The 19,462-nt window shown below is 42.5% G+C and overlaps 1 protein-coding gene across 3 annotated transcripts; it reads left to right on the forward strand.

Moving 5' to 3' along the window:
- Positions 1-53: 53 nt before the first annotated feature.
- On the forward strand, positions 54-19,448 carry ankle2 (ankyrin repeat and LEM domain containing 2). 3 transcript variants are annotated; one of them, XM_039802574.1, is made up of 13 exons: positions 54-176; positions 2,601-3,110; positions 4,340-4,534; positions 5,081-5,265; positions 6,606-6,794; positions 6,878-7,000; positions 7,423-7,486; positions 9,921-10,096; positions 10,196-10,302; positions 13,034-13,224; positions 13,509-14,391; positions 14,719-14,850; positions 17,461-19,448. In XM_039802574.1, exons 2-13 carry the CDS (start codon positions 2,612-2,614, stop codon positions 17,669-17,671), a joined length of 2,955 nt encoding a protein of 984 aa, XP_039658508.1. In that variant the 5' UTR covers positions 54-176; positions 2,601-2,611; the 3' UTR covers positions 17,672-19,448. The 3 variants fall into 3 exon arrangements, with proteins under 3 accessions (XP_039658508.1, XP_039658509.1, XP_039658507.1); XM_039802575.1 differs by lacking the exon at positions 54-176 and adding an exon at positions 186-255; XM_039802573.1 differs by lacking the exon at positions 54-176 and adding an exon at positions 1,346-1,486.
- The last annotated feature ends 14 nt before the right edge of the window (positions 19,449-19,462 follow it).

Genomic DNA, 19,462 nt, shown 5'->3' on the forward strand with positions numbered 1-19,462 from the left:
AAGACTTTACAAATATGTCAAAGTTCTGTCTTCCCCACGTTTAAGCCGTCATTTTGTTCAGGCACTGTGTTAGACTGAACCGGGTCCTCTCGCTCTGCATTTTGAAACCATCGCGGTGAGAAGAAGAAGAAGAAGACATATAGCAACAGTAACGTTACCCGGGGAGAGAGGAGGAGGTGGGCATTACTATTAAAATATTTTTAACTAGCAGTACACTACAGTTAACAACGATAAATGTGTAAAGTGATTTGTCCGGTAAGAATACAGGAACTGTTCTTACTGTAGCTACGTTATTGCTAACCGGTGGCTTGAGTAAATAGCTTCTTGCCTTGCTAGCTAAGTGGCTAGCTGACGTGTATATATCTATGAAGTCAGTTAATGACTGTTGGCATGCTTGTCAAACTGAAATTGAGTAGCTGAAGGACGTCACTCTAATTGTCTTTCCTTCCACTTTTAACGGACGGTGATCTATTCTGGTTAATGATTGCTTTCAGTTTCTGTACGAATATCTTGAGAAACGTCATGGCTTGCCTCTTACATGCCTGATCAAGTTGGCCAACGTGGGATTGTGCCAACACGAAAATTCTTTTAGCATTGCGTTTGTACCAGCAAAACATTTCCACCAATTCGTCGCTTGCATTTATTTTAAGTAGGTAAATGTGTTGACCGTAAAAAACCTAGACCTGAGTTTGCTATGTTATCGTTTCCTTGGATTAGTCGCGGAGAGCATGATGCTGCATTCATGCCTTCGGGAAAGTACGTAAATATAAGAGACGTCCTCAAAATACAATTTTAATTATTAGGTTTCTGTTTTGTTTTTAACCATCGACCAGTGATGAACCCAGATATCAATTCTCTGCGAAACTGTTGTCACGAACACGCGTACAATTTGTAGAAGAAAATGTAGGAAATGTAACGTTACAATTCAAGCTTTGTGAGAATGGAATTCATTGCCATGCACAACTCCGTCAACAGCTTTTGTTGTTTTTGCGGTTATATTGCAAATGTTAAGAGTATTGAAAAATATGGATCGTAACTTCATACACATGCAAATTAGGTGTGTTAGCCTCAAGGACCAGCGAGTCATTTTGACTGATATGAGAATGTTAAAATTACTGACAATATACGGCCATGATACGAAAAAATGGGTAATGTGGAAGGAGTTCAGCGGTGACGTTCGTCAGTACAGTGTCACATGCCGGTTGCAAACTATCTAGTTTATCTCTGCTTAGTGTTTTTGAGAGAGATGTGACAATTCACTTTATGGTCGGCGCCTGTCACCCTCAGGTCGTCCAGATTTGAGTTTTCCCACAGTTCTAGAATGCAGCGTGCGCCCTCCCTTGAAACTGAGCATGCGCAGAACATGTTGTAAACAATAAGACTATTCCAGACCGTCTTCAGCTTTGTGTCTATCCAACAGTTTATCTGTGTAAAACTAATAACGGTTTCCCATAGATCCGCGTATATTAAATAAAAATGTTCCGTGGTAAGTATAGGGACACATTTGCTACTAGATGTCATCACGTACACTTATTTTTTTTAATCGGCATTATCACCACGAAGACGTATCAAATTTGTTGCGTTACAGCCAGAAAACCCACCTCGAATGACATACTTGGGCGTGACAGCATGCGAATGAACCGACTCATATTGTTATAATTTATCCAGTTTTCTATATTTTTGTGATCGATGATATTCCAGCCCAAAATTGTGTCCTTTATTCTGTCAGTCTAGATTTTCATCTGAGCAGATTCCCTCATGCTAGCTTTGCCAGGCACATTCCCTAGCTGCTAAAGATGACTTGTTGGTTAGCATGCTAGCTAGCCGATGCTAGGCCAAGTCTAGCGGTTGGGTATGATAAGATATCATGTGTTGTTGGGTTAATAATATGGGGCTCTGGAACTTTAGTAGCACCTGCATTATTGTATTACAGGGACTTATATTTGTAAAAGACTTTGTAACGTTAGCTGTTGAGCATACACATGAGCTAGCTATGCAATAGAGTTGTGCAGCCTACATGGAAATACTTGACACTGAAGGGCAGGGGTTTAGTTGTTGCTAAAATCCGTCTGTATTGTATTTTACAATGTGTGGCAGCTTGTTGCAATAAAAAAGGATAGATGGCATTTTATATTAATATACACACAGCATGGATGGCTATGGGGAATATAGTGGAAAGTAATAATCTACTAAGCTCACTTCATGTGCTAATATTAGTAATGGCCAAGCTATAGTGTATGCTAAATAACGACAAACTAAAAAAAAGTTATGTATTCAGACTGTTTTAAAGGAGTATACATACATTTTTCTTTCTGAATGTATGGTTATTTGTAAGTCATGGTAGTGAAGCTGTTTATTTATTATAGTTTACATGGAACTGTCATTTTTAATTGACATTCACAAGTTAAATAAATAATTTTTGAAGAATTCTGACGTAACGGTGCCAAAGTATTATTTGAAACAACAAAATGATGATTCTTGATGTACAACAGCAAACATTTGGAACACTAAAGACCAAGTATCACATTTCCCTACACAGGGGTTATTTATCAACAACAGCTGGTCATATTTGCTGAAGTGTATGGTGTGGTGTGTTGTAGGGAGCTGAAGCATGGAGGCGGTTCTGAGCAGGCTGATGGGGCTGAGTGCCGATGAACTGCGTGAGGAGTTTGCCCGAGCAGGCCTCAAGTGCGGTCCGGCGATCACCGCTACCACCCGAGCCACCTATGAGAGGAAGTTAGCCCGAGTCCTGGTCGGGCCAGAGAGCTGTGCCGCCGAATTGGACAACGCCTCTTTGTCGGGTGTCTCGGACAGCGCGGCCTCCGTTGCTGATAACGCCAAATCTGTGTCGTGTGCCACATCTGCAGTTGCACCCACTACTGCTGCAACAAGCAGCAACCCCACTGAAGCTGCCGGCGAAGAGTTGGACTTTGGCTACGGTGTGGGTCTCAACCCTCCAGAGGAAGAGGAGATCTCAGTGAAGACGGCCTCAAACAGCTCTGCGGAAGGCAGTAACTCTCAGTCCAAAACAGAAACCCCTTCAAAGCCGGTGTCCCCAACCTTTTATTATGGCGTATGTCCACTGTTGGAGGATGTTTTGGCTAGAAATGGTAAGACAGACTCAGCTTGTTACTTTGTGTTGCGTCCTACAGATTTCACTGTTACATATTGAGAGTTAGCAAAAGTTACATCACAGTTCAGGAACACTTGCTAGGTGGTCTTAAATGTGGGAATCGCAGCAAAGAGTTTAGATGATTGTAGGAAAAAAATACATGACTTCATATGTAGCTGCAAAGCCAGCATAATTTCAGAATAATCAGAATTATTTCAATGAGAGAGGAAAGTATGCAATGTATTGATCATCAGTCTAAACTTAAAGATCTACTAAAGTAATTATCTGTCAATATCAAATGAACGTCATGCTTGTTCACATGGCAAATGGGTTGATTTACAATTAATAATTATTGTTTTTCTATTTTCTGACGTGTTTAATCATAGTGAGGAATCTTTTTTTTTTTTTTTGTGGTTAAGGCACATACCATTTACAGTGTTATTCCAGCTGTGACCTGTGTTGCATGTCATTCTCCTTTTTCTCTTCCCAGTTGTTTCCTTTCACTTCCTTTTCACTCAACCGTCCGCTATCAAATAAATACCCTAGAAACAAATACTTGTCGTTGATTCCATCTCGTGTAACTACTGGATGGAAACGTACATGATGAATATATGTAGATTCAAATTGAATTAAAACAGTAATTCAATTAATCATCAATTTTGTCAATGTATCAATTATTCAATGTTTCTCATTGTCTCAGGGAAAAAATACTCCTATGAGTTATATTTTCTTTGATAGGTTCAACTTTGGGCGCTGTACTGACTTGAGGCTAAAGTCCACCTTTTAAAGATTTTCATGTTGCTGCTTGTTTGTTTATATCGACTGTGTTTGTCCAGTTTCTGTATTTGTTCAGGAGTACTTGCTGCTGCTGTAGTCTGACCTCCACGTTTAGGGGATGAAAACATTTGTTGGTATTTCTTTTGTGGTAAGTGGCAAGGCAGTAGGACTGCCTGAACTCTCTGGAATAGAGAATTGCTCTAAATTAATCTTGAGCTACCACAAAAGTCACTACTGGTATTGTTAACCTGTCAGGGCAAGCTTTTATTGCACTTTGTAGATCATCATCAAAATATGACTTAACAGGCTGACTGGACAAAGAAGGAGGAAAAAAATCCTTCAACCACCAGTTAGAAAGCCACATTAACAAACTAATGAAGGAAACAAGAAATCTTGGCCATGTTAAAAAAAGTGGAAAGAAAAGCTGATTTATTTATTTTTTGTCTGTAGAGAGAGCACATGTATACACAGATAAGAAAGATGCCCTTCAAGCTGTTAAGATGATGAAGGGAGCCCGCTTCAAAGCCTTTCCCAACCGTTTGGATGCTGAGAAGTTTGCTAAGGGGATCTGCGACTATTTCCCCTCTCCCAACAAATGTACACCCTGTGTATCTCCTGTCAAACCAGGCCTGGTCATTAGTAAAGGTAAGTAGATGCTTGTCTGTAATAAAAAAATATAAATGGGCCCTACTTAATACCCACTGTTGTATATTTTATTAGAAGTACAATCTAGGTTTCATCATGGTATGGCACACTGATCCTTTTTGCCATGTAGAAGGTCAGCACTCGGAAACATGCTCAACAGAGAGCAGCAGTTTCCTTTCTCTGTATAATTAAAGGAATCATGCTAAGCCTACAATATTGCATGAGTTGCCCGATAGTGATTCAAACAGTTGCACTTTGAATCCTTGCCATAAACAAGACCATTTAATTTTTTAGTCATAACATGTTAATTGTCTCTAATTTTCTGCCATTTCTGTCTTGTATTGCCTGATAGAGCAGTGCAAAGCAGATTTTTTTGGTAGGACAATTAATCCACAGTGTATATAGCGGGGGAGATCCATCATTCTTCCCAAGTTTTGTCCGGTCATTAGTATCTGACGGATGAACGGAGAACACCAGCCTTGAACAATGTTTGGAGTTTTTGACCACAGTGCCTGTCCTTTACTTTCTTCTCCCTCTCCGCATCAGACAACATGGAGGTTGATACCATCAACCGGGAGCGGGCCAACAGTTTCAAGAGCCCACGCACCCAGGACCTGAACGCCAAACTTAGGAAAGCTGTAGAGAAGGGCGACGAGGTGGCCTTCAGCGAGCTGGTCTGGAGCAACCCACGCTATCTCATTGGCTCAGGGGATAATCCCACAATTGTACAGGTGAGGGAATAATATCCGGATGTACCTAGTCTCAGATTGTCTATTTATTGCAACTTTCTGAACCAGTTTACTTAACATTAGGGGTGTCACAATTTAAATTTTAAATCGGGGAACAATTGCTGGAGCATGAGCTTATCGAAATCAAAAGCAGGATCAGCAAGACTTCATGGTGGATTCAGGTGCCCCTCGTTAAACTCGTAGTGCATTCAACTGTACCTTGTCAACTCTGAGAAACTCAAACTGTTGATGTAAAGTACCCTTCTTCCATCTAGTGGCTCTTATTGTGGCATTGCCATCACTGCTGGGGGGAAAAAAGCAATCGAATCGTGAGTTTAAAATTGAAAGTGAAATTGAATTGTGGATTTGGAGAATAGTGACACCCCTACGTAGAATAAATAAAACCTGAAAAAAGACCAATAAAGGGAGAAAGAGAATGGAATCATATACAGCTACACGCATTCTTGTATTCCTATATGAAGAGAGCACTACGAGTCATTCCAATTTGTTATTCCAGAGAGAGAGAGAGAGAGAGAGGGAGAGGGAGAGAGAGAGAGGGAGGGATGAAGGTGACATCCTTCAGCCATCTAGCATGGGAAGGGGGTTTAGGATCTTTCCAGTTGAAACAGGATAAGATGGTGAGCTAGCAAGTAAAGGCAATTACAGTATAAATATTTCTTGACATAGTAGCTTTCTCTGGTTTTACACTAAAAATGGAGTTCAACTAATATGTTGTAGATTTCACTGAGGCAGCATTGTTTAAGCTTGACTTAGTAGTACATAGGGCTGGGTGATATATATTGTTGTAGAGATATTAAATGACCTATGGCGGAATAGAAGATTTTGGCCATATCGCCCAGCTCTAGTAGTGCTGTTGTGATTTATCAAACTCTGTGTGCTATTAATAGAGATGCATCGACTTACTTGAAACCTTGTCAGTTGTTGCTACATAAACATCTTTTCCACATCAGTGCCAACCTTTCAGCTAATGCCCTTGTCAAGATGAAGACACAAATATGACCTGGCTGTGTGTGTATCATTATTCTTGCCCGTTTAAAAGTACATTCATTATTTATTTATTTTTTGTGTGAAGAAACTCAAAGTCTTAGAAATTGGTATTTTACATTTTCAAATTGAATACTACTATATTATAAATACCAACTTTCATCAATAAAAAATGAAATAAATGTCGGGTGATAAATCCCTAATTTCAGCAGGTGAAGTTGGGGTCAGATGGTGCTTTTTGGAGAAAATGAAGCGTCCTTTCCTGTTGACAGGAGATTGACAGGATTATGGATTATGTCCTGATCCGTACAGTTTTTTTCACTGTTTTGTCTGGTTAGGAGGGCTGCAGGTACAACGTAATGCACGTGGCAGCCAAGGAGAACCAGGCAGGCATCGCCCAGCTGCTGCTGGACACCTTGGAAAACCCAGAGTTTATGCGCCTCATGTATCCAGACGACAAGGAAGATATGCTGCAGAAACGTATCCGCTACATTGTAGATCTTTACCTCAACACTCCAGATAAGGCTGTACGTTCTTTTACCATACCAGCTAAACCAGATTAGATTTGATTCTTTCGATTTCTTTTCATTGCGTGTCTTGTGTGTTCCAGGGCTTTGAAACACCGCTCCACTTTGCCTGTAAGTTTGGGTGCCCAGATGTGGTCAACGTCCTGTGCTCGCATCCTGACAGCGATAAGAACTGTAAGAACAAGGACGGCCAGAAGCCTTGTGATGTAAGGAGGTTTATTATTTTTTTTACTTTTACTGAGCGTAGTAACGAGCACGCCGAGTAAGAGAACCGTCAGCATAGCCTGGGTTGTCGTCGCTGGGGGTTATTACACAGAAAGTATTCATGAATGTGTACATATGGGAGCTGTCTAGCAGCTACTCGGCCTCGCACAGTTCTGCTGAACACTGGTATCCTGGCAGTTGTTGCTGAGGGAGGTACAGTTATGCTACTCACTCAGGTTTTGAAGCTGTGACCTTTTAAGCTTGCTTTTTAAATCTTTTGGCAACAATCACTCACTGCACATTGAAGGCTAAAATTAGATGAGCATGAGCAAATTCTTTCCCCAGCTAATCCAGCAGCAATTGTACTGTATGTTGTCGGCTGTACATATATCCACTATTCTTCTTTTTCTTTTCCTTTCCACAGATTATTTGTAGCAGAAAAAATAAAACACAAGAAGTGAGGCAGAAGATAAGTGACTATTTGGAGGGTAAGGACACACACATTTCTTAAAACATTACTGGTTTTGTGTTCCTATTCTCCCCCTGCTTCCTGAAGGACACCGGCAAGTGCCATTTAGTGTACTTTGACACAGAGAGAGGCCTGATTTTAAATAGAAGCAACTAGGCCTGTCACGATAACTAATTTAGCTGGACGATAAATTGTCCCAGAAATTATTGCGATAAACGATAATACTGTCTTTCATTCGGTTTGAATCCGAAGTGCTCCCACACTTTGGCTTTGAAATCAATTCCATCTTTTTTGTTTTCCTCCAACTCGAGTCCCGCCTCCCCACACAGACTGACACAAGGGTTTACTCCTCGTTACGCTAAGGAACCGAGAGGGGTCACCGATGCACCGGAGTGGTCATCCAGGCTCTTTGGTAGAGAGCGAGAGAGAGAAACGAGGAAAACAAACAAGCATTCCAATGGAAATTATCGCGGCTGGAAAAATTATCAAGCTCGTTTTTATTTATCATGCGATTAATTGATAATTGCTTATCGCGACAGGCCTAGAAGCAACATGTGGTCGGGTTAGCTCAGTTGGTTGAGCAGGCGCACATATATAGAGGTGTATGCCTCGACGCAGAAGGTCCGAGGATCGAGTCCGACCTGGACGGTTTTTCTGCATGTCTTCCCCCTCTCTCTCTTCTTTCATATCTAGCTGTCCTTTCCATTAAAGGTGGAACTGCCCCAAAAAATAAATAAAATGGAAGCAACATGTTGCATCCTACAGTTTGAATTTGGCTGTGCGAGTCAACGCTGATTTTTATGATGTTATGGTGTTAGCCTAGACTTGGTAAACCCAGCCCGATCTGCCAGCGATTTGACCAATCACAAACTGTGGCAGGTTTAACACAATGACAATAGAGAAGCGACCAAGCAGCTTTTTGTTTACATTCGGCCACCGAAGAGCAGCAACCCGTTGATGCCGCTGTCGCTGCTACATCACCCGTTAGTGCAGAGTTACTAAATTGACTGGCCATAGGTACGATTGAATAAACCGCAATTTTGGATTGCAAATCACCTTACCTCACCTCTAGTTGTGTGTTTTTGTTCAATCCCCTGAGTCAGTCTGGGGTGTGAAAACATTGGATAAATGGTTCTGTACTGAATTTGGCACATGAGTATGGCATTAAGTATGAAGTTCTGAACACTGTGGGCTAGATTTATCAAGCCGTTTGCGCCTGTTTCCAGGCGCTAATTGGTCGCAAAGACGGACGTAACCGATGCGGGCTATTTACAAACAGGGCGCACTTGGGTAAAATCGCAGATTGTCTGCCACATGAGCGAGAAGAGACAAGTTGCGCTTTCAATATGCGTTCGTGGGAGGGTCGTGGGGAAAGTGGGAGTTCCACCCAAAAGGTGGGAGGATAAGCGCAAAAGTGCCCCTAATTATATATTCCGTGGTATTTACAAAGATTGTCAGTAAGAGCGCTCTATTCTGCGGGGGAAATTCTCCGCCTCTTTAAACCAGCCGCAATCTAGTTTCCTCGTAGACCTTTATGCCGCTGGTGAAGTGGCAACAGTAATTTGAGCAAGACGAAGACATAGGCGAGGCTGAAAATATTTTTAACACAAGAATCACACTTTGTCAGTGAACACAACATCATTTAGCGTTACAGATCAAGCAGCCGTGCAATATTAGAGTTACTGGAAGAAATCAAAGATGAAATTGAATCTCCCACTCAGCGTTCACATCCCATTCCAGCAGTTGTTAAACTCCTCGCTACATTACAAATATTGGCATCAGGATCATTTCAAACAGTCCTAGCATCAGCAGTGGGAATATCGCAGTCTGCACTCAGCCATATCATAGCACAAGTACCGCTTTGCTACAGCACAATTTACGGTGTAGTGGGCGGAGAAAGACGCTGATTGCCTGATGGGTGTCAGGGTTGATAAATACTACGCAAACTGTGGAAGCATAGCGTGCGCTATTACCGAACTCGCATAAACAGACGCAGCGCAAACTGCGCTAGTGTTAGTAAATTAGGCCCTGTATATCTTTGCTCACTGTCCTGTGCACATATGCAACAGACCTTTTTTTTTCTTTTTTTTTTTTAAAGATAATTTTTTGGCCATTTTTAGGCCTTTATTTCCATAGGACAGCTGAAGACATGAAAGGGGAGAGAGGGGGAACGACATGCAGCAAAGGGCCGCAGGTCAGAGCCAAACCTGGGCCCGCTGCGTCTAGGAGTAAACCTCTATATATGGGCGCCCGCTCTACCATCTGAGCTGTCCATGCAACAGACATTTGAGAGCACATTAAATTAGATTTTGTGTTAAAGCACACTGCCAGCTTAAAGTTTGATTCTCACTGATGCCACCCTCGTTGAAAACCTATGCGGCCATTGTTCTGTAGTGCTGTGGATAAAAGTCATGTCCATCGATCTCAACTTTACATTTTCTGTTGTCTCACAGACCGCTGCTTCATTCCGTTGCTGAGGGCAACGGACAACACCTCCCAGCCAATCATTGGTGGTCTGTGGTCACCGGAGTCCTCAGAAAGTCTCTCGCTGATGCAGCTTCATAAAAGAAGCCCCATGGATCCCGTGATGACGATCACCGCCTTTGCTGGCCCGCTGAGTCCTTCTAAAGCAAGTTCTCTACCTGAGTACATGTCTCTGTTTGCTCATGTCCATCACTGCATCATAAAAAAACCTTTAGTGACCACTGCGTATTGTTTTCTCCTGTAGGCAGATGATTTTCGCCGGTCCTGGAAGACGCCGCCCAGAGACCGGGCGGAACTTTTCCACCACATTCTTAAGTCTGATCCTGACCGTGGGGCAGAGCGAGTGGGCAGGTATGTCCAAAACCCATATATATCCTATATTCTGAAAGATATTGTAAGACTACTGAAGGGCTACTGCTGTCGACTGTGATGCATAAAGACAATACAGTGCAGGAAATACTTTTTGCACTAGCAGGATACACGTGTTTTTGGGGATTATAGACATGTTGGGTCATGTACTACACACCCTGGGTACAAACCAGCCTTTGTTAAATGTCATCCTCTCTCTCTCTCACACACACACACACACACACACACACACACACACACACACACACACACACACACACACACACACAGTTTAGCTTACCCTCATTCATATAAAAAAGGCTGAACAAAATAATAGAAACACCTGTCAATATAATTCAATTGCACCACAAACTGCAGCCTCCAAAATGTCTGCCCGGTTGAATCAACACCTCTGTAAAACAATTTCAACAAAAACTGAACATTAACCTTCATGAAGGTAGAATCTATTGTAGGGCTGTTTGTATTATGTTATTAATTTAAGCAAGATGTACTTAACAAACTGGCATACTGAGTGTAAATCCTTTCAGTCACAGCCAGGAGAAGTGCAACAAAATGAATATACAGGTGCTGGTCATATTATTAGAATATCATCAAAAAGTTGATTTATGTCAGTAATTCCATTCAAAGTGATTATTTTCATTCATTAAACATTGACTGATATATTTCAAATGTTTATTTCTTTTAATTGTGATGATTATAACTGACAACTAATGAAAATCCCAAATTCAGTGTCTCCGAAAATTAGAATATTTCTTAAGACCAATACAAAAAAAGGATTTTTAGAAATGTTGGCCAACTGAAAAGTATGAACATGAAAAGTATGAGCATGTACAGCACTCAATACTTAGTTGGGGCTCCTTTTGCCTGAATTACTGCAGCAATGCGGCGTGGCATGGAGTCGATCAGTCTGTGGCGCTGCTCAGGTTTTAATGAGAGCCCAGGTTGCTCTGATAGTGGCCTTCAGCTCTTCTGCATTGTTGGGTCTGGCATATCGCATCTTCCTCTTCACAATACCCCATAGATTTTCTATAGGGGTAAGGTCAGGCGAGTTTGCTGGCCAATTAAGAACAGGGATACCATGGTACTTAAACCAGATACTGGTAGCTTTGGCACTGTGTGCAGGTGCCAAGTCCTGTTGGAAAATGAAATCTGCATCTCCATAAAGTTGGTCAGCAGCAGGAAGCATGAACTAAAACTTCCTGGTAGACGGCTGCGTTGATCTTGGACCTCAGAAAACACAGTGGACCAACACCAGCAGATGACATGGCACCCCAAACTGACTGTGGAAACTTTACACTGGACTTCAAGCAATGTGGATTCTGTGCCTCCTCTCTTCCTCCAGACTCTGGGACCTTGATTTCCAAAGGAAATGCAAAATTTACTTTCATCAGAGAACGTAACTTTGGACCACTCAGCAGCAGTCCAGTCCTTTTTTGTCTTTAGCCCAGGCGAGTCGCTTCTGATGCTGTGTCTTGTTCAAGAGTGGCTCGACACAAGGAATGCGACAGCTGAAAGCCATGTCTTGCATACGTCTGTGCGTGGTGGTTCTTGAAGCACTGACTCCAGCTGCAGTCCACTCTTAGTGAATCTCCCCCACATCTTTGAATGGGTTTTGTTTCACAATCCTCTCCAGGGTGCGGCTATCCCTATTGCTTGTACACTTTTTTTCTACCACATCTTTTCCTTCCCTTCGCCTCTCTATTAATGTGCTTGGACACAGAGCTCTGGGAACAGCCAGCCTCTTTAGCAATGACCTTTTTGTGTCTTGCCCTCCTTGTGCAAGGTGTCAATGGTCGTCTTTTGGACAGTGGTCAAGTCAGCAGTCTTCCCCATGATTGTGTAGCCTACAGAACTAGACTGAGGCCCTGTTTACACGAAGGGAAGACGCAGATATTTTCCTGCGGAAAACTTCGTTTGCATGTAAACTGAGACAAACGGAGGTTTAGGCAGCCGAGAGAGAGAGAAAGAGGACGTGATTGGTTGCTATTGTCGGGATTCTGATTGGCTAACGTGGGCTTGAGCTTCTTGTAAACTGCCACCTACAGGTCTGGCATGCTCTTGACAGCATATATACACGGGTACATATAAACAAACACTGAGAGGTTGAAATGTCCATTTACGAAAATAGCCAGCCACGTGTAAACGTAGCATGAGAGACCATTTAAAGGCCTTTGCAGGTGTTTTGAGTTAATTAGCTGATTAGAGTGTGGCACCAGGTGTCTTCAATATTGAACCTTTTCACAATATTCTAATTTTCTGAGATACTGAATTTGGGGTTTTCATTAGTTGTCAGTTAAAATCATCAAAATTAAAAAATATATCAGTCAGTGTGGAATGAATGTATACATTATACAAGTTTCACTTTTTGAATGGAATTACTGAAATAAATCAACTTTTTCATGATATTCTAATTATTTGACCAACACCTGTAAATATAAAATAGAGTGCATTGAAAATGTATGAAGACCTTGGCTTGATTGGCATTAAACCCCTCATAAAAATCTCATTAGTGGTCCATTCGAATTGCGACAGCGGATTATTCTCAGGCATAAATCGGTCTATAAAATCGCAGGGACATTCAATCCAAATCAGTGAAAGATGTATTCACGCTCCAGCAACAATGAAAACACCAGTTTTTTACTAATACACGCAGAGAAATGGCTGAATTGTAATGTGTAATAATCTAAATGATAAGTCATCCTTTTATCTCCAGAGACCTGGCTCATGAGATGGGCCACCCATGGGCTGAGTACTGGGACTTTTTGGACAGTTTTGTGGATATGTCTTCTACTGAGGGGCTCCGCAAGCTGGACGAGTACCTTAGCAAGAAGGATTTCAGCCCACGGGCTTATGAAGAGGCTGGGGAGAACGAGACCAGCAACCGGTTCAAAACCCCCTCTCCAGGTACCTTCACCTGTTCTAAATCAGGGAAGCCGCAAGTCCTGAGAAAAAAAAAAAGCACGCATTCTAGGTCATCTTCTCTGACTGAATCTGTTAATTGGCATTGTAGTGTAATCAGTGTTTTTAAATATAGCCTCTTGTATGATACAATAAGATATGAAATGGACAATGAATGGATTTTTGCAATGCTGCGTAATCTCCCGCCATGAAGATTTATATGATAAGGTTACACTGTAATAATGACTAGTTTTAAGTCTGTTTTGGTCATGCGTCATCCCTGGTTGCAGGCAAGCCCAAAAAGTTCTGCAACTCCATCTCTGTTGGTGCCTTCCTGGACGAGGGCGATGACATCAGCCTCGAGGAGATCAAGAACCGGCAGAACGCGGCGCTCACCAGCATCACGTCCTCCGCTTCGTCCATGGACTGCCTGAAGGGAGCCGTGGGTGGCCGCGAGTTCCATCACATCCTGCCCATGGCGCTGCACCACCGCGCGGCCGACCTGATCGAGACGGCGGCCGGGCAGGACCTGCTGTGCTGCTGCGACGACGGCCTCCTGTCGCCCGGCGTCGTCTGCAAAAACGGGCCGTGCTCCTCCTCCTCCTCCAGAGATAGGACTCACAACGGAGACAAGGTGACGCCCCGCACCTCGCCGTCCTCCTCCTGCCTGCTGTCGCCCATCTCCAACCTCATGGCGGAGTTTGAGCGCATGTCGCTGCAAGAGCCGCTGGACAGCCCCGCCGGCTGCAGGGAGCGCAGGAGCAGCGGTGGGAGCCGGCACAGGGAGCTCCGGGACTCGGCCAGCTCCTCCTCCTCGGCAACAGACGTCAGCTCCGGGCTGGGCCGCTTGTCTCTGGGTCACGGCGGTCTGGACGGCGAGAGCGTGGAGGGGCCAGGCTGGAGAACAGAGGGCGGAGGGGCGGAGGAGAGGCGCAGCAGTGGCAGCTCAGAGGAGTACTTCGAAGCAGAGGAGAGCCTGGAGGTGCTGGGCAGGACTAGGGGGTCACTGGCAGGGGGGCGCAACTTCTGTGCTAGGTCCAAGTCATGGGACCATGGGGGGAGGGACCTGAGCAGCTCAGGGTCCTCTGGGTCCTCCTATAAGTCCTTAGATAACTCCAACGAGTTCCTACCCAGGACCCCGCCGCACATTAGAAGAGGACTTTTCATTGACGGGTGAGTTCCACTAGTTTCTCTGCAGAGAGCGATGATGTTGAGGGAACTTATAGCTACTCGAATAGAAAATGCCCCCGATAATCTTCAGATGGTGTGCGTCAGCACCTTTTAGACAAAGTAGCGAGTCCTGTCTAATAGTTTTGGGGTACCATAGTCTCTAATTCTAGTCCAGACAAGTGTATACTGCAACATGAGCTCACAAACACTTGGACTGCTATTTGAGAGGTGTGGCAGGCTGCCAGTTACAAAAGAGTGAGATGATCCTAAACTTCTGAGTGGCAATGCTAATAATACATAAAAGTAGATTAATCTTCTGTGGTTTTACAGGGATTCACCATCCAAGTTGGACAGAGAGGTCTTTTCAGCGATCGAAGGCTTAGACATCGATGCCCAGAAGTATCCCAGCATTCATAAGTGGAAGAGCACAATGAAGGCGTACTCGGCGTCAGACATGCAGAGGTAAGTAGGCGTGGCTGACATTTTATTGCAATGCGTATTGTTCTCTATTATTGGTCTACTGGTTTTACTGTGTTTTGTCCTGGCCTAAAGACTGAGGGTTTTGGTTAGAGACGATTATCGGCCGATATTAAGCATTTTCAAAACTATCGGTAACGGCATTTATAATGGCCGATAAATTAATATTTTTAAAAAAATACAATACAAATGGACGAAACCCCCTTCAACCATGTTCTGAGTGTTGGTCCACCAGAGGGCGCACTACAACGTCCCTGTTGGCAACACTCGTCTTTAACCCTTTAAGTTTTAAACTGTTTTGGTGGCAGTGGTGGCCTAAAGGTTAGAGAAGAGAGCTTGTGAGTCGTCGGTTCAATCCCCAGACCAACAGGATAAAATCTGGCTGGGGAGCAGCGCTTGTCCCTCCCTCATCACCACCACTGAGGTGCCCTCGAGCAAGGCCCTTAACCTCCAACCACTTCCAGGTATGAATGTGGAGCTGTGTGAATGTGATCAGGGTGTTCCAGCAAAAGAGAGGTTGCCTCTCAGTGAACCTTCCCTGAATAAATAAAGGTTAAAATAAAAAAAATTAAAATAAATCCTAAATTTGTATTTTTATACATTTTATTTATTGATCATTTCATATATTTAGATTTTCCTCTGTTCTGTTGTGACAATTAAACAAACAAGTTTATTTTTAAACTGCATTATCATATTATTTTAGTGAGGACTCAAACAACTAATGTTAGGGAAATCTGTTTTGTTACGCGTTTCTGGATTTTCTTTTTTAAATGCATATCGGCCGATGTATCGGAATATCGGATTTTTAAATCCCCAAATATTAGTATTGATATCGGCCTTAAAAATCCTTCATCGGTCGGGCTCTAGTTTTGGTCTCAGTGGCTGATTAAATCGGATTATCAGATTAAAGGCTAAATACCGTAATACATATTTATTGTGTGGGGAAACAATTCCTTGTCAGAGCTCATTTTTGTTAAATACACGGCCTTTGTTGTCGGACCGTGATATCGTTGACTACATTTCCACGTGTACACTCTGTCTGAATGTGCTTTAATGTTAGTCTGTCTCCTCTGACTGTGTTCATACAGCCTTCCTACACCACACCGACATTATTTCTCTGGCCAACTATCTGAAATAGGAAATGACTTACAGGTGGACTATCCTGAAAAATGTTACTTAATATAGCTTGTAATAGTCCTCTAATTGACAAAAATGATGGTCACATAAAGGAGGTTAGTTAGCAGAGATTCAATAGAGAGGCGAGCTTGTGACCGGGAGGTCGTCGGTTCAATCCCCAGACCGACAGGATAAAATCTGGGTGGGAAAGTGAAAGAACAGCGCTTGTCCCTCCCTCATTACCACCACTGAGGTGCCCTTGAGCAAGGCCCTTAACCCCCAATGGCTCCAGTGGAGCTGCTCAGTGGCCAGCAGATCAGACTGTGGTTGTACTGGGCAGCTTCCAGGTATGAATGTGTAACTGTGTGAATGTGATCAGGGCGTTCCTGCAAAAGAGAGGCTGCCTCTCAGTGAACCTCCCCTGAATAAATAAAGGTTAAATAAAAAAATAAAAAATAACACAGATGTCACAGATGGTTTCAAAATAGTTTAGAAATCCCTGTCCCTGCCAGTGTGCAGTGTTTTTTTTTTTCTTTTCTTTTCTTTTTTTTTACCCAGACATTTCAAAAAATAAAGTTTAAAGCTGTTATTGTGAAACTGTGATATTTTTGCTGAAGGTTATCATACTGTCAGGATCGTATATACCGGCCCATGCCGAGTGCAGAGAGGGCTTTTCTGCTCTTGCAGCTAAAACGTTTTGCTATTATAGTCACAAGACATTTTTGGGATTTAGTCGTGAGGTGAAATGCCAGGAGGCGGAGCGTTTTTTTCCAGAGAATAAATATGAAAAGGCAAACAATCATGACCCTTTCATTATTTTGCGCTCTTTGGGTTTTTCGAGAAGAAGTGTCAGGTTTTTGTAGACCAAATCAACGGCCCCATGTCTTAGTAAAAAATGCCAGCACTAGGGCTGGGTACCGAACTTTGATACTTTTAGGCACCGACTGAATTTCCTCCATAGTATGGACTATCGAAAAATGCCTCGTCATTTAATACCAAATTTCAATACCTAGGGAGTCAATCTCATCAGCGTCAGTGAGCCAATCCGCATGCAGCATGCTTGTACCAAGGTCTAATAATGCTTGTGATTGGCTGTCTACACGTCATAGAGGCAAAAGGAGGAAAAACTCTGTTTACACAGTGTGGTGTAATGTTGTAATTTCTTTTTGTTAAAATGGATTTATAAAATTGGTATTAAAAAAAAAAAAAAAAAAAAAGTCCAAGCAAAGGTGCTGATGATGACAGTGACATGTGTGGTGTTTCAGTGTGTGTGTGCATTTTAACTAATGGAAGGGAAAGGGCCTAAATGTCAGCACCAGGTGCAGCAAATGTTGACCCCCAAACCCTGTCACTATGCAGCTAGGCCGTGGTTAGTGTGTGCTGTGGGACCGTAGAATCGGTACTTATTTTACCTTTTCAGTATTTGTAGCAAAGTATTGTAGAAGTAAACACTGACTGGCGTTAATGTGTGTCCTCTAGCTGGCCCACCCCTGCGGTGGTAAAACCACGACTCAGGATACAGCATCAGACTCCCGGCTCCCCGGTCAGCGTCCTGATGTCTCCCACCGGCCGCATCAGTCCCGCCCGGCACTCCGCCCCGACAGACTTCAGCCCCAGCCGTTACAGCCCTGCCAATGCTAGCTACATCCAGCGCATCCGCCTCAAGCACTTGAACGAGCCATCAATCTAACTGCCTACTCCCTCCCACCACTACGGCCATACCATCTCTAAACCCTAACCCCGCCCTCCCCAATCCCCAATCCCAATACAAATCCAGCTGCCCCCAGGGGCTACACCAGAGCTCAGAAACCACATACCTAACAGAAATATGCACAAGTGTCTGGAAGATTTGTATTAGTGATGTATGGTACTGCTCCTATGTAATACAGGAATTCTCATCACGTTGGGTTGTGATGTACACTCATGAAAAGAGAATCTTGACAATGTATGTTCTGTGTGGGTGTGGGTGGGATGTTGAATTGACGGTAATGTTATTTGTGGCAAGTGTGAAGCACCTGTATCATAGCCTGAGTCAACTTTTTTGAATATCGTGAATACAAGCCGCACTCCCCAAAGTTAGTTAATCACTAAAACTATCCTCAACAGGATTCTGTCACTGAGGATGTTCTTTAAAAAAAAAAATAAAAAAAAATTAAATGTCAATATTTTAAAAAGTTATTTTTTTGTATGTTGGGTCAGTAGCACAAAATTTAAATGTTTTTATTAATGGTGTTTAAACCGACTGCCATTTCCTATGTTCTCCTCAGTTCAGGAATTGCCTTAATTTTCTGAAGTGATGGACCAGTCCTCTGTCAGTTTGGACACACTTTCTCTAGCTCATACGTGAAATATCTGGAACATGGGGGACGACTGATTAGACTAAGATCTTCCATGTTTTTTTTTTATTTTGTTCAATAAATGCATACATTTTACATCTTTTCTCAGTGGTTCCTGGACATGTCTGGACTTTTCTTTTCTGCCACTACCGGCGGCCTTAGACTGTACAATTTTTTTTTTTTAATTTTTAATTTTCTTTCTCTGAAATATCTTTCATTCACAAGCATCTCCCACATTGTGAGTAAGAATGACAAAACACACCCATCAGTATAGCGTAATTTCAAATTTGTCTCGTCTGGGCTAAACGTAACAATTGTCCAGTCTGAGACTACCTTTAAGCTGCATTAGGCCTTTTCTAACCACTAGGAGGCAGAAAGACTAACTCAACAGCAACAGAATCCTGATGCAATTATTTTGCTTGTTATTGGACATCTAGCTGACAAAGAAACTGCCTTAAGCTTACAGAGAACCTAACTGATTAGCTGAGAGCTACACAGAGTTGGATGTTCATTTCCAGTGGGATCTGCGGTACTCACAACCCTCTTCACATTACAAAAAGTTTGGAGAGTTAATTTAAAAACTATTGCTTAATAGAGCTTTGATGCCCGAAGCTGTCATTAATCTCTTAGGTGGTTTAAATTGGCTTACAGAAAACATGTCGCAGGTTCTTGCAGTTCTCTAAAACATGTTAAATCTAATGGTAGTATTTGAATGTATAAGAACCTGCTCTATACAAATTTGTAATTTAGGGATAAATTCACTGCTGTAGGAGGGCTTATCAGCTGTGTCTAGGACAAAAAAAAAAGCCAATCATTTAATATTTAGATTGCCACTCTTTGTTCTGAATGTATATTTTTTTTGTGAACTAAACCTTTATCTGAGAGCACAGACTACTTCACTGAGAAGATTGTATTGTCATCCTTGTGCTCTCAAGTAACGACAGATCGAATTCTGGTCTCTGAATGTTTCTGAATGTGGAACTTTGCAAAAATGCACCTAAAAAACTTAAAACATGCTTCTTGTGCTTTTAGCATTCTGTGCTTTTATAAAAAAAAAAATTCTTAAATTCTTTCTGTATGTCTAGACCTCATTTGCTTTCAACTAATCAATAAAACATCACTCCTACTTTACTGCCAATGTGTCT

Source organism: Perca fluviatilis, chromosome 6, assembly GCF_010015445.1.
Source record: "Perca fluviatilis chromosome 6, GENO_Pfluv_1.0, whole genome shotgun sequence".
NCBI lineage: Eukaryota > Metazoa > Chordata > Actinopteri > Perciformes > Percidae > Perca > Perca fluviatilis.

Bases quoted from the DNA above. Each gene is read 5' to 3' on its own strand.
- ankle2 (XM_039802574.1), top strand. From the start codon at position 2,612: ATGGAGGCGGTTCTGAGCAGGCTGATGGGGCTGAGTGCCGATGAACTG. The intron at 4,535-5,080 runs GTAAGTAGATGC...TCTCCGCATCAG, and splicing joins AGGCCTGGTCATTAGTAAAG to ACAACATGGAGGTTGATACC. The intron at 7,487-9,920 runs GTAAGGACACAC...GTTGTCTCACAG, and splicing joins GATAAGTGACTATTTGGAGG to ACCGCTGCTTCATTCCGTTG.